The sequence below is a fragment of the Gobio gobio genome (assembly GCF_949357685.1).
Source record: "Gobio gobio genome assembly, chromosome: 19".
Classification (NCBI taxonomy): domain Eukaryota; kingdom Metazoa; phylum Chordata; class Actinopteri; order Cypriniformes; family Gobionidae; genus Gobio; species Gobio gobio.
The window spans coordinates 47,370,121-47,384,276 of NC_137112.1; the positions used below are offsets into that span (position 1 = coordinate 47,370,121).

The window sequence follows — 14,156 nt, forward strand, 5'->3', positions numbered from 1 at the left end:
ATGTAATATTTAGCATGCAAAATGCAGAAGTTCACCACATATTCAAACATTTTGCTTCTGTAGGTGAAAGAACATATGATATCTTTTAGAGAATTTATAATTCACATTTCGGGGCAAAAAGAAAAGACCACTCTAAAAAATGCTGGGTTAAAAACAACCCAAGTTGGGTTGAAAAAGCTCCTCCTTCTATTTTTTTCTCTCTCACCTGACCACAGTGCTACAGACGGGACCTGGTTCTGTGGTCAGATGGAGAAAAAAAATTGCTTTTTGTAAGCAAACACTCAAGATGGGTTTGGTGCACACAGGGATAAAAAAAAAAAAAAAAAAAAAAAAAAGTACCCCATGTGTAAAATGAAATACTCTGCTGTATCTTTAATGTTGTGGGTCTATCTTTCTTCCACATATCCTGGACATTTTGTGGATTCCAGCAAATACCAACAGATACAAAATTAAAACCTGACTGTCCCAGCTAGAAATCTTATAATGGGCCAAGGTTGGATCTTCGAACAGGACAGTGATCCAAAACAAACATCAAAATCAACACAAAAATGTGTCAGTGAGTACAAAACCAAGTTTCTGCCATGGCCATCCCAGTCCCTGAACCTAACACTATAGAAGATGAGTGGGCTGAACTGAAGAGAAGAAGCACCAACATGGATCTGGGAATCTGAAGGATCTGGAGAGATTCTGTATGGAGGAATGGTCTTTAAATCTCTTTTCAGGTGTTCTCCAAACTCATCAGGCATTATAGCAGAAGACTCAGAGCGGTTATCTAGGCAAAAAGAGGTTGCAACTAGTATTTAATAAAAGGGTATGATTAATTGTGAGCAATGTGTATTAGAGAAAAACATTTATTTCATAATAAGACAAGCATTTGTGAAGCCACAACACGCACAACCTTGAGGCGGATGGGCTACAACAGCAGAAGACCCCACCGGGTACCACTCATCTCCACTACAAATTGGAAAAAGAGGCGACAGTTTGCACAAGCTCACCAAAATTGTACAGTTGAAGACTGGAAAAATGTTGCCTGGTCTGATGAGTCTGGATTTCTGTTGAGACATTCAGATGGTAGAGTCAAAATTTGGCGTAAACAGAATGAGAACATGGACCCATCATGCCTTGTTACCACTGTGCAGGCTGGTGGTGGTGGTGTAATGGTGTGGGGGATGTTTTCTTGGCACACTTTAGGCCCCTTAGTGCCAATTGGGCATCGTTTAAAAGCCACGGCCTACCTGAGCATTGTTTCTGACCATGTCCATCCCTTTATGAGCACCATGTCCCCATCCTCTGATGGCTACTTCCAGCAGGATAATGCACCGTCACAAAGCTCCAATCATTTCAAATTGGTTTCTTGAACATGACAATGAGTTCACTGAACTAAAATGGCCCCCACAGTCACCAGATCTCAACCCAATAGAGCATCTTTGGGATGTGGTGGAACAGGAGCTTCGTGCCCTGGATGTGCATCCCACAAATCTCCATCAACTGCAAGATGCTCTCCTATCAATATGGGCCAACATTTCTAAAGAATGCTTTCAGCACCTTGTTGAATCAATGCCACGTAGAATTAAGGCAGTTCTGAAGGCGAAAGGGGGTCAAACACAGTATTAGTGTGTGTTCCTAATAATCCTTTAGGTGAGTGTATATATATATATAGCTCTTCCTTGCTGTTGTGGCATGCTTAAGATTTTAACAAGCAACACATCCATTCATGTTAAATACAGAAGTTAAGAGACTTCATGAGTTTAATGCACCATCCTTTTATTCTGGTACAGAAGTTTATAAGTGCAAAGCAAGAAATCTGTCCGAAAGCTTTAAAAGGCTATTTTAGGTTTATTGCCATTTAGATCATATGGCCAGTCGGCATAACTCTCTTCAAAGTAATTAAATTAAACATATTTCTACACATCAGAAAAATCACAGGCCAATTAAATTCAACTCCCTTTCATAACGGCAGAGCAGTACAACTGTAAATGCAACTTTAATCTGATGATTAGTCTTTCAGGATGAGTGGGGCTTTGACTTGGGCAGCGACTTCTGCACCCATGAGCTCCTCCACTATAGTCAAGGCGAACTCAAAGCTGGTTCCTGGCCCTCTGCTGGTGATCACGTTACCATCCTTCTGAACTCGAGCCTCTGAATATTTATAATGATCTAGAAGAAGAATACAAAATAATTCATATGGCTAAATATATCACCAGTCTACCAGTACAAACTTTGTTCTCCTGCTGCCAAATTAATATAAAGTGCCAACGTCTGTGTTCAGAATAACACACTGTATTAAGTATGCACAGAAATCCCTGATGACCTACAGCATTTTTTAGATATATGCATAATATTATCTCTCACAATGCAATAAACTGTTTGCACTATGAACAGTGAATAGCATACATTATGACTAGGGCTGTCAAAAGATTAATCGCATCCAAAATAAAAGTTTGTGTTTACATAATATATATGTGTGTGTACTCTGTTAATTATTATTTATATATAAATACACACACATTCATGTATATATTTAAGAAATATTTGCATGTATATACTGTATATACATTTATATAATCTATAATATATATACATATAAATGTTTTATATATAAAAATAAAAAAAATTCTTAAATATATACATGCTTGTGTGTGTATTTATATATAAATAATAATTAACAGAGTACACACACATATATTATGTAAACACAAACTTTTATTTTGGATGCGATTAATCGCGATTAATCTTTTGACAGCCCTAATTATGACATATGGTATAGATTCCGGTCCAAACATTGCCAATGTTTCATGACCTATAATTTCCCAACACTTGTCACTGTGCTGTTATCTACAGCACCCTCTGTTGGATGTTTATCATGTGTTATTTATTTTCCATGACAAGTAGTTTCCATCAGACATCAATACTAGTGAGAAAATGACTAGGTATACGTAGAGACATTACCCCCAGCCATCATCTTGTCCTTGGCACCTGGATGGGTGGTAACTGTGCTGCCATATGCAATACCGTGAGCCAAAAGTGCCGTCGGACCTGCAACAGATCAGAAAATGATATGAAGTTAGACCATCTCTTCTGCTTTCTCTTAAAACTAGGAAATAATGAAGAAAGGAATTATCCTGTTATTCTTATTTTTTCTTTTTCACACTTGCTGAAGTCAAACAGTGCATGATTTGTATTGTATGGAGCATGTAACTTTTGCATTTTAGGTTTGTTGTACTTTATTGTAGTCAACTGTATATGTTTTTCTTGTGAGACTAAAGATGAATTTCCACATGTGTGGACAATAAAGATTTTCAATTTCAATTTAGTGTTCAGTGCCAGTGCCCAAAGTGACTTTAACATGATGCCCATCATACCACTGTCTGCCAAACGTCAATATATTGTTATCCAAAATAAACCAGGTATAAAATTTCCATCTAATTCTGCAATCCACATTGGAAGAACAAACGGAAGGAAGTAAAAAATAGGGTCTAAAAATAACAGGCGATTTTGCTGCATCTCATCTGAAGCTCATCTGAACATTAATGAAAAGAGAGCTCTTAACTATTGATTGTGCACTTTGGCAGACGCCCAGTGCGGTCTAGTGATTACACTTTCTCTGGCAGGACGTCTGCAGACCGATCTGATCCTTGCATCTAATGTTACGGGTCTGGCTTGTGAGAAGCTCATTCCACAAAGGGAAATAAAAGACAGGCAGGTATAATGGACCTTTATGTCCCAATCACCGCCTCAAAGGGTATCAAAGCCTCGCTACAGGTAACATACTGTATGCAATATCACGGCCAGGCACATTCAGGGTTATTATCTTTAACTAAAACCATACGTAAAATTAAATTAAATAAGAAATCAAGAATTTAAGGCAATAAATATAGAACTTGAAGTACTAAAATATACACTCTAAAAAAAATTGTGCTATATGGCACTAAATGTGGTTCTTTTGCTCGTATTCATATGGGAACCACTTTAAGTGCTGTATAGCACCAAATCTTGGTTCTTAAGCGGTTCTTTGGGATGACTGAGGTGCTATATAGCACCGCTACCATACACAGAACATGTTAAGATATGGTGCTATATAGCACCGTTACTTTATACAGAACATGTTAAGATATGGTACTATATAGCACCGCTACCATATACAGAACATGTTAAGATATGGTGCTATATAGCACCGCTACCATATACAGAACATGTTAAGATATGGTGCTATATAGCACCGCTACCATATACAGAACATGTTAAGATATGGTGCTATATAGCACCGCTACCATATACAGAACATGTTAAGATATGGTGCTATATAGCACCGCAACCATAAACAGAACATGTTAAGATATGGTGCTATATAGCACCGTTACTATATACAGAACATGTTAAGATATAGTGCTATATAGCACCTTTACAATATACAGAACATGTTAAGATATGGTGCTATATAGCACCTTTACAATATACAGAACATGTTAAGATATGGTGCTATATAGCACCGCTACCATATACAGAAGATGTTAAGATATGATGCTATATAGCACCGCTACCATATACAGAAGATGTTAAGATATGATGCTATATAGCACCGCTACCATATACAGAAGATGTTAAGATATGGTGCTATATAGCACCGCTACCATATACAGAAGATGTTAAGATATGATGCTATATAGCACCGCTACCATATGCAGAAGATGTTAAGATATGATGCTATATAGCACCGCTACCATATACAGAAGATGTTAAGATATGATGCTATATAGCACCGCTACCATATACAGAAGATGTTAAGATATGATGCTATATAGCACCGCTACCATATACAGAAGATGTTAAGATATGATGCTATATAGCACCGCTACCATATACAGAAGATGTTAAGATATGGTGCTATATAGCACCGCTACCATATACAGAAGATGTTAAGATATGATGCTATATAGCACCGCTACCATATACAGAAGATGTTAAGATATGGTGCTATATAGCACCAAAAGTGGTTCTCCTATGATTACGAGCCAAGAACCACTTTTAGTGCCATATAGCACCATTTTTCTTAGATTGTACTTAGAATAACCATATTATAAAAAAATATAAAATGACAAAAATCCCTAAAAATGTATCTAAATTTAAGATTAAATCAGAAAATATAAAAGTAAACAAAATATACTAGTATAACAATGGCATTGCAACATAATCAATATTTTTTTGTTCCAGGAAATATAACAATAATTTATAATCTAGGTGGATTTTATGCATACTGTATATAGGGCTGTCAAATTATTAAATCGCATCCAAAATAAAAGTTTGTGTTTACATAATATATATTTAAGAAAACATATTGTTAGATGTATATATAAAATATGAATATATAATAAATATTATTTGAATATTTTAAAATAATACGTATTTTTATTTTATATATAACTTATTTTATTCTGGCAACACACATACACACACCCTTTTTTTTCCCAGAATAAAAGAGTGCAAGAAGTTTAGTTTGTTAACTGTTAGTGCACTTGCATATACTAGCATATAAAAGGTAACAGACAGACTGAAGCTAAAAAACTTGGATGCAGATTTCAAATTAGACCAGAAATTATGTCTGCTAATTTATTCTTGACGATGTAATCGTGCGTTCTGAATTCACGGATACAGACTCCGTTTTAAAGGTATTCCACGTTTCCTGTTCAGTACAGATCCCTATGGGGACATCTGCCGTTTTCTGGGACGCTTCCTCTGCTCTACGGCCACATGGGCTCACTGTCCTCATTCACCACGTCCTTCACAAGCCCTTGAGCAGCAAAGCTGATAACACACGTCTCTGTGTTCAATACGCTTCCAAATGAAGACGGACCTGCTTAATACTGGCACTCATTATCCTCATCATTTGTATTTGAGATTTTTAGTTTTACAGGCAGTCGTAATTATAATCCACTGAGCTGTGAGCATCATGTTGGCATAGATATGTGGCACAGAAATCTTCCAGAAATGATCCAGACGGTTCAGGTGTACAACGGGGGCAAAGGCCCTATGGGGAAAAATTACAAAAGGCCCTCTGGGAAATTCATACTGGAGGAAAAAGGTAATATACGACTTCTCTTCCTGACATTTTGCATAATGGAGCAGCAGTGAAACAGTTGAAATAAATGATGTTTATTCAGGCAAAGGTTAATGTGTGCACGGAGGTCATGATATGAAGATTACCTGCACAGATTGCAGCGATCAGACCCTTCCTGCCCTCCTGGTCCTTCAGCACCTCTTTCACAGCGGGAGACTACAACACACACACATATAATATGCATTACTGAAATCACTGGCACAACACCGCTTACATTTACATAATTATGCAATGTTTGCATTTCACAATACAACCGCATTTCTAACCTCAGCAGATGACTCAAAGATGTTTTCTATTTATTTGAGGGACATGGCATAATGTTATGCAAGATGTGCATGGCGTGAAACTCTCCTATGGAATCCATTCAACTGTTAAATGCATGATTAAAAATGATTTGTACCTCAGAAAGGTTCTGAGCTCCAAGCAAACCTCCAGGCAGAAGCACAACATCATATGGACCCTGTATGAAAAATGACATGCGTTAAGCAAACCAGGGATGTTCTCATAATTTGTTTTCCTCACTATAGCTGATGTGCATATGTACGGGTAAACTGAATTAAATAGTTGTAGCAATTTTTAATTAATTTGAATGGTAACCAATGGTGTGGTTTTATTGGCAATGCATTATTTAGCCAGTAGATGGAGACAACGCTCCATTCACCTTCATCTTCAACTTCATTCAGCCCAAATCAGTTCACAGAAGAACTGGGATTCAGACTTTTTTATTCATGCAAAAAGATACAGAGATGACATGTTTATAATACACAAATTTGTAATACAATACACAAAATTCAAAATGTATCAATAATATGTTCAATGTCATCAGAATATAAAGGCTAGAAAAAAATATTTAAAGATTAAGGTAAAAGAAGAAGAAGAAGAAAAGGAAAGATAGAAAAAAAAGAACATAAGAACATGAGGGTAAGATAATTATACATCACTTGGGTTATACAGATTAAAGTCATTACAAATTGACATCGTTTTACTTGCTTTCTTGTTTACAGAGGATGAAATAGTGTTAAGATATAACTTAAATTCTTTCAAAAAGACACAAAAAATTGGTTTGTTGTTGGTGAATTTACATATGTGGATATACAATTTACAAAGACAATATATTAAATTGATAACAAAGTAAGCATTGCTTTTAGTAGAGACCATAGTGACCGAAAATAATGTCTTTAAGAGTTATGGATATGCCTTGCTGGATATTATCATTAATAAAAGCCTCAATATTTCTCCTAAGTTGTTTAGTATAATAACATGACCAAAATAAATGATAAACAGTTTCTGTGTGGACTTGACAAAATGAACAACTAGTATCAATATTAGTTTTAAATTTCTTCATAAAATGTTTAACAGGGTAAATTGTATTTATTATTTTGAAAGACACTTCTTTTACTTTATTAGTGAGAAAGTATTTTTGTTGCAAGGACCAAATCTTTTTCCAATTTTGATGTATAAATAAATTATTCCAATAAGAAATTGCAGGAGATACAGAGATGATATTCTCAAGAAAAAGGGATCTAACTTTATAATTTCTATCTTTTTTTCCAGAAAAACATATTTTACCTATAGGAGTTTCTGTTGGATGAGGAACAGTAATAGTCGTAGGAGGAGAGCGATTGCTATACTAATTCCTGATGGTATCGCTCCCATAACTATGGCAAATTCCTTAGGAGACTGATATTGAATTCAGAAGAACAGCAGCTACTTATGACGATCTCTAGTCTTCAAATAGTCAAACTAAAATCTATGCAATGATTATTGCAATGCGCTTTATATGGGTCTCAATCAATCATCACTGAATCGCTTGCAATTGGTCCAGGACTCCAGTCCTAACATCCCTTCATTGGTTACCAGTGCAGCATAGGATCCATTTTAAGGTTTTATTATTTGTGTATAAATCATTAAATGGCCTAGCCCATCATACTTGTCAGAACTTCTCAGTTATCAGCAATCCTCCCGCTCTCTCAGATCTTCTGACAAACTTTTCCTGCATATACTTCGTTCTCGCTTGAAATTTAAGGGGGATCTGCCTTTTTCTGTAGCCGGTCCTAGATTATGGTATAGCATACCGCGGAACATTAGATCTGGGCCATCCCTTCCTGTTTTTAAATCCCGCTTGAAGACTTATCTGTATTTCTTGGCTTTTGAATGAAATGTATATTTGTGTTTTATTGGGTTAGAATGGTTTTATGAGCTGAATGTTTGTATGTGTGTGTAGATGTACAGCACTTTGGCATACACTAGGTGTTTTTAAATGTGCTATATAAATAAATTGACCTTGACCTAGTCAACTTTGAACTTATGGTGACCGGGTTAAAGCCGAACCTGTTTGCGGGCGTCCTCCAGACTGGAGTCTGGGCAGATCATGACATCACGGCTGCATTGCACTGGCTCTTTACCCGCCAGACCTGCCACAGTAACAGCAATCTATGAGAGAGGAGAGAGGAGCGTCCAAATCTGTGTAATAGTTTTTGTTGCAATTTTACAGATATAATAACACACAAACAATCTTTCAGACAATAAACTAATTATGGCTCAATAGTCAACAAGGGAAATTATATAAAAGAAGCCTAACCCGAAAAGAAAAAAAAGAAATGAGGGGAAAAAATGGGGAGGGCACAAAAATAAATAAAGCATATTACGAAAAAATATTAAACACAGAACAAATTCTTACATTTCTTATTTACAGACATTGAAATTGAAAGGAGTAGTTCACTTTAAAATTGAAATTACCCCATAATTCACTCGCCCTCAAGTCATCCTTGTGTATATGACTTTCTTCTTTCTGATGAGCACAATTGGAGTTATATTGATAAATATTCCAAGCTTTATAAATGGCAGTGAACAGGGCCCATGAGTTTGAAGCTCATAAAAGTGCATCCATCCATTATAAAAGTGTATCTGTCCATCATAACAGCGCATCCATCCATTATAAAAGTGTATCTGTCCATCATAACAGCGCATCCATCCATTATAAAAGTGTATCTGTCCATCATAACAGCGCATCCATCCATTATAAAAGTGTATCTGTCCATCATAAAAGTGCATCCATCCATCATAAGTGCATCTATCCATCATAAAAGTGCATCTGTCCATCAAAAAAGCGCACCCATCCATCATAAAAGTGCATCTATCCATCATAACAAGTGCATCCATCCATTATAAAAGTGCATCTATCCATCATACAAGTGCATCCATCCATCATAAAAGTGCATCCATCCATCATAAAAGTGCATCCATCCATCATAAAAGTGCATCCATCCATCATAAAAGTGCATCCATCCATCATAAAAGTGCATCCGTCCATCATAAAAGTGCATCTATTCATCATAAAAGTGCATCCATCCATCATAAAAGTGCATCCGTCCATCATAAAAGTGCATCTATTCATCATAAAAGTGCATCCGTCCATTATAAAAGTGCACCCATCCATCATAAAAGTGCATTTGTCCATCATAAAAGTGCATCTATTCATCATAAAAGTGCATCTATCCATCTTAAAAGTGCATTTCTCCATCATAAAAGTGCATTTCTCCATCATAAAAGTGCATCTATCCATCATAAAAGTGCACCCATCCATCATAAAAGTGCACCCATCCATCATAAAAGTGCATTTCTCCATCATAAAAGTGCATTTGTCCATCATAAAAGTCCATCTATTCATCATAAAAGTGCACCCATCCATCATAAAAGTGCACCCATCCATCATAAAAGTGCATTTCTCCATCTTAAAAGTGCTTCTATCCATCATAAAAGTACATCTATCCATCATAAAAGTGCATCTATCCATCATAAAAGCTCTCGCAGTTCAAAACAATTAAAGGTGCACCATGTAACGTTTCTGTCCGCTAGAGGTCGCCTGTTCAAAAAAAGGCGTATTTTGATGACGGCACGTTTGAGCGCAGAGTCTTGGGACATGTGGTCTTCAGCTCACAGCCGGTGGGAAAGAATCGGGATAGGACTCGGGCAGAAATCATGTGGATGGATGTGATTATTAACGTTACTGTAGTGAAGCAGAAGCAGGACCGAGTGTTGTGGAGCTGAGGAACCGCTGGAGCGATTGTTAATAAGATGAACGCAACACACACCTCGCGAGCGGCGGGACTTTTATTATGCCACAGTCGCCGGCGCCACTTCCGCTCCTCCGCTCATGAGTGTGAGGTAACGCAGCTCTGTTGATCATATTAGACTCATCTGAGTGTGTTGATGATGGGATGGCGTTACTCTGTGTGTTCTCTCAGCGGCTGCTATGACACTTGTTCACACTGCAGTGAGAGGAAAGCGTTTCTGCAGAAGAAAACCCGGAAACCGAGGGGAACGCGGATATGATGTCATCGACAGGCCACGCCCTCACACGTCCCGGTTCCTCGGGTAAAATAGCATCTCACCATTTACAAATAGCTGGAAACATTTGGGGTATTGAAAGAACTCAACTGAACAAAATATATAACACTGGCCTAGTGGGTTATGGATATTTTACTGAAAAAACGTTACATATTGCTCCTTTAAGGCCAAAGTATACTTCAATTTTTATGCATCCGCGAGGGTCAGCGTACAGAGTGTGTGATGCGAATTTAATCTAATATTCTTCAGAAGAGTACACACATACTGAACACGCACCGCTGGCTTTTTACATGCGCATTTAAAGCTACACTGTGTAATTTTTTTAGTTTATTCTTAGTTAAAAACACTTAGTTCTTTCAAAAATATATGTGCTCATTCATGTATATTTACTTCTTTCAAGTAATAAAGTATTCTTGTAAGTTTATAATATGCCATTGAAAATACATACGGGTGAGGGTTTGAATGCGGGTCGCCATGTTGATCCTCCATCTTGAAAGTACATTAGCCAAAGAGGGACATACCCGTAAATTCAAGCTTCGCCTTTGGCGTTTTAACACTCGATGGCACCGTGTCGAATGTGGACGAGGTCGAGCTGGAAGCCATGTTAATCTCGGACTAAATCGGCCACCGTAGGAGTTAAAACTAAATCGAAATTAAGAGGAAGAGAAACTAATATTCACTGGATGGTCATATACCTTTTCACCACTAGATGGGGGAAAATATCACACAGTGTAGCTTTAATTTTTTTGCAGTATTTACATGTAACTCGTGGCGAGAGATTCCTCAAAACTGCACATGCGTTGAAAGCCTGTGTATGCATAGGAGTCAAAAAAGAAGTATACTTTGCAAGGCTGTGCGTTTGACTGTGCGCATACACTCACGTACATCACGTATACTTTTTACACTATGTCTGATGTCATACGTCACGCCAGTTGCTCTTTCTGTCCTAAGTTGAATAAGGAAGGCATTCTGGCAGAAGCTAGATATTTTACTTTATAACATTATATTTTTCTTACAAAACCCCATCGATTCACTTCAGAAGGCCTTTATAAACCCCCCCGGAGCCGTGTGGAGCACTTTTATAATGGATGGATGTGCCTTTTTGAGTTTCAAACTCGTGGTTCATTGCCATTATAATGCATGGAAATATCAGGATATTTAATAATATAACTCCAATTGTGTTCATCAGAAATAAGAAAATCATATACACCTTGGATGGCTTGAGGGCGAGTAAATCATGGGGTAATTCATTTTACAGTATAAGTACAAATTAATTTCTTGTTTAAAGATGTTAAAGCAGGGTTAACTTTTTGTATATTTACATTTATGGATATACAACTTTCCAATAAATAAAAGGAGGTTTATACATAGATTCTTATCATTAATGAAACCCCCAAATAATGTGTCTATTAGATAAGGGGGAAAAAAAAATCACTATATACATTTTGGACAATCAATACATTAACACTCCTCCAGAGAGACAAAAAGGACACTCCCAAAACAAATGGTCTACAGTTTCAGAAGAACTGTTGCTTTTAAATGACTGCAAAAAATGCTTGACAGGATAAAATCTATGAATAATTTTGTAAGATATTTCTTTGACTTTATTTGGGAGTGACCAAACAAACAACCACTTAATATTAAATCTTGTTCCAATAAGAGATGATGGACGGAAATGAGGTAACAGACCAGATTTTGCAATTGTATTTTTGTACAGAGAAACAAATAGAAGCAATGACAGTGGATTCAGGGCTAAGGGGACAAACAGAAATCATTGAGCCGCTATTGTTAAGAAATGGCCTTGAAAACTAGATTACATTTTTTCCTAGATACTGGAAATTGGCCTGTGTAATATCTGTATTTTGATAAAATTATTCATCTAAAGCCAAATCTAAATGTATGGAAGTGTGTTATACCACATAATAAAACATTTTAAAAGATAATTGCGACTTTATATCTCACAATTCAGACTTTATAACTCGATATTGTTACTTTATATTATATCACACAATTCTGACTTTATAACTCGATATTGTTACTTTATATTATATCACACAATTCTGACTTTATAACTCGATATTGTTACTTTATATCACACAATTCTGACTTTATAACTCGATATTGTTACTTTATATCACAATTCTGAGGGGAAAAAAAGTCAGATTTGCGAGATTAATTACCTTTTTTTTTTCCTGTGGCGGAAACAAGCTTCCATATAACGGAGATATTCTTTTAAGATTTAAGGATGTATAAATAAAAGATTTTATGATGTTTCCGCTCTCTTAATCAGTATATTTTTACATTTGAAACTACTGTGAAACTTTCTTTATTTGGAAGTTTTTACAGCACTTATTTTTACAGGATATATAATTACATGCATATATAATATATAATAATGTTTAAAATATAATTTATTTCTGTGATCACAGCTGAATTTTCAGTATCATTACTTCAGTCTTCAGTGTCACATGATCCTTCAGAAATCCTTCTGATATAATGATTTGCTACTCAACAAACTTTTCTGGCTATTAATATTAAACACAATATTTTTGTGCAAACTATGATACAGTTTTCCAGGAATCTTTATGCATAGAAAGTTCAAAATAACAGCATTTATTTGAAAATAGAAACATTAATAATGTCTTTACTGTCACTTTTGATCAATGCAATGCATCCTTGCTGAATAAAAGTATCACATTCTCCCAAAATGTATTTATAATATCTGATTATGTAATAATGTCACAGTCCAGGTGACTCCAGCAAACTTTGGCATTTAGACACTGGCAGCTCAGAGTCTGGCAGCAGTGTGTGTGTGTGTGTGTGTGTGTGTGTGTGTGTGTGTGTGTGTGTGTGTGTGTGTGTGTGTGTGTGTGTGTGTGTGTGTGTGTGTGTGTGTGACCATACACAGTTGTAGCACATGACACGAGCGATATCTATGCAAAAGAAACGCCTAATCACTGCATTCGCTTTACAAAGAACACTGCACAAATAATAAGCATGCATAATAAATAACTACTTGCCTACAGACATGCATACAGTGGCACTCAGTGTGTGTGTGTGTGTGTGTGTGTGTGTGTGTGCGTGCGTGCGTGCGTGTGTGCGTGTGTGTGGTACAGACCCCCGCTCTGCGCATGACATCCACCGGGATCACCGTCTCCATCTCCTCCGCTCCCTTCGCCAGAATCACGAGAGCTCTTTTACCGGCCATAACTGTGAGTCTGAGGGCCTGTGTCTGTCTGCAATGCACTGACCCCACTCACACATTTATTATAAAAGGTGTTTCCGGGTCTAGTTACTGTGGGGAACTACCAGGCAAAATAAAAGTCTTCTTATATGCTTCTTGAATAAAAGTGCATTAATTTATTATATAATATTCCTATGTAATCCTGAATAATCATACGTATTAAATCACAAAAAGAAAAATATATGTTTATTTTTATTTTGCAATGAAGTATAATATTTTACAAAATATTACAGACTCAGTATCTGAGGTGTGAAATTCAATTTGATTAGAAAAAGTCACCATAAACTTTCTTGAATATGCCCAGTGACTGATATCCTTTTCATTTGTGGTCTATAAAATGTCCCTGTTATTTATTTACTCAGATATGCCCTGTTGTGTTATTATTATTATTTCTATTTTTGTCATAATTGTATATGCATATGTATGAACATGTATATCTTAAGATTG

The 14,156-nt window shown here is 36.3% G+C and overlaps 1 protein-coding gene across 1 annotated transcript; it reads right to left on the reverse strand.

Annotated features, from left to right (window-relative positions):
• Nucleotides 1-1,713: 1,713 nt before the first annotated feature.
• On the reverse strand, nt 1,714-13,755 carry park7 (parkinson protein 7). The gene is made up of 6 exons (XM_079843816.1): nt 13,584-13,755; nt 8,447-8,548; nt 6,516-6,575; nt 6,202-6,271; nt 2,950-3,036; nt 1,714-2,157 (listed from the first exon to the last, which is right to left on the reverse strand). Exons 1-6 carry the CDS (start codon nt 13,671-13,673, stop codon nt 1,997-1,999), a joined length of 570 nt encoding a protein of 189 aa, XP_079699942.1. The 5' UTR covers nt 13,674-13,755; the 3' UTR covers nt 1,714-1,996.
• Nucleotides 13,756-14,156: the final 401 nt, after the last annotated feature.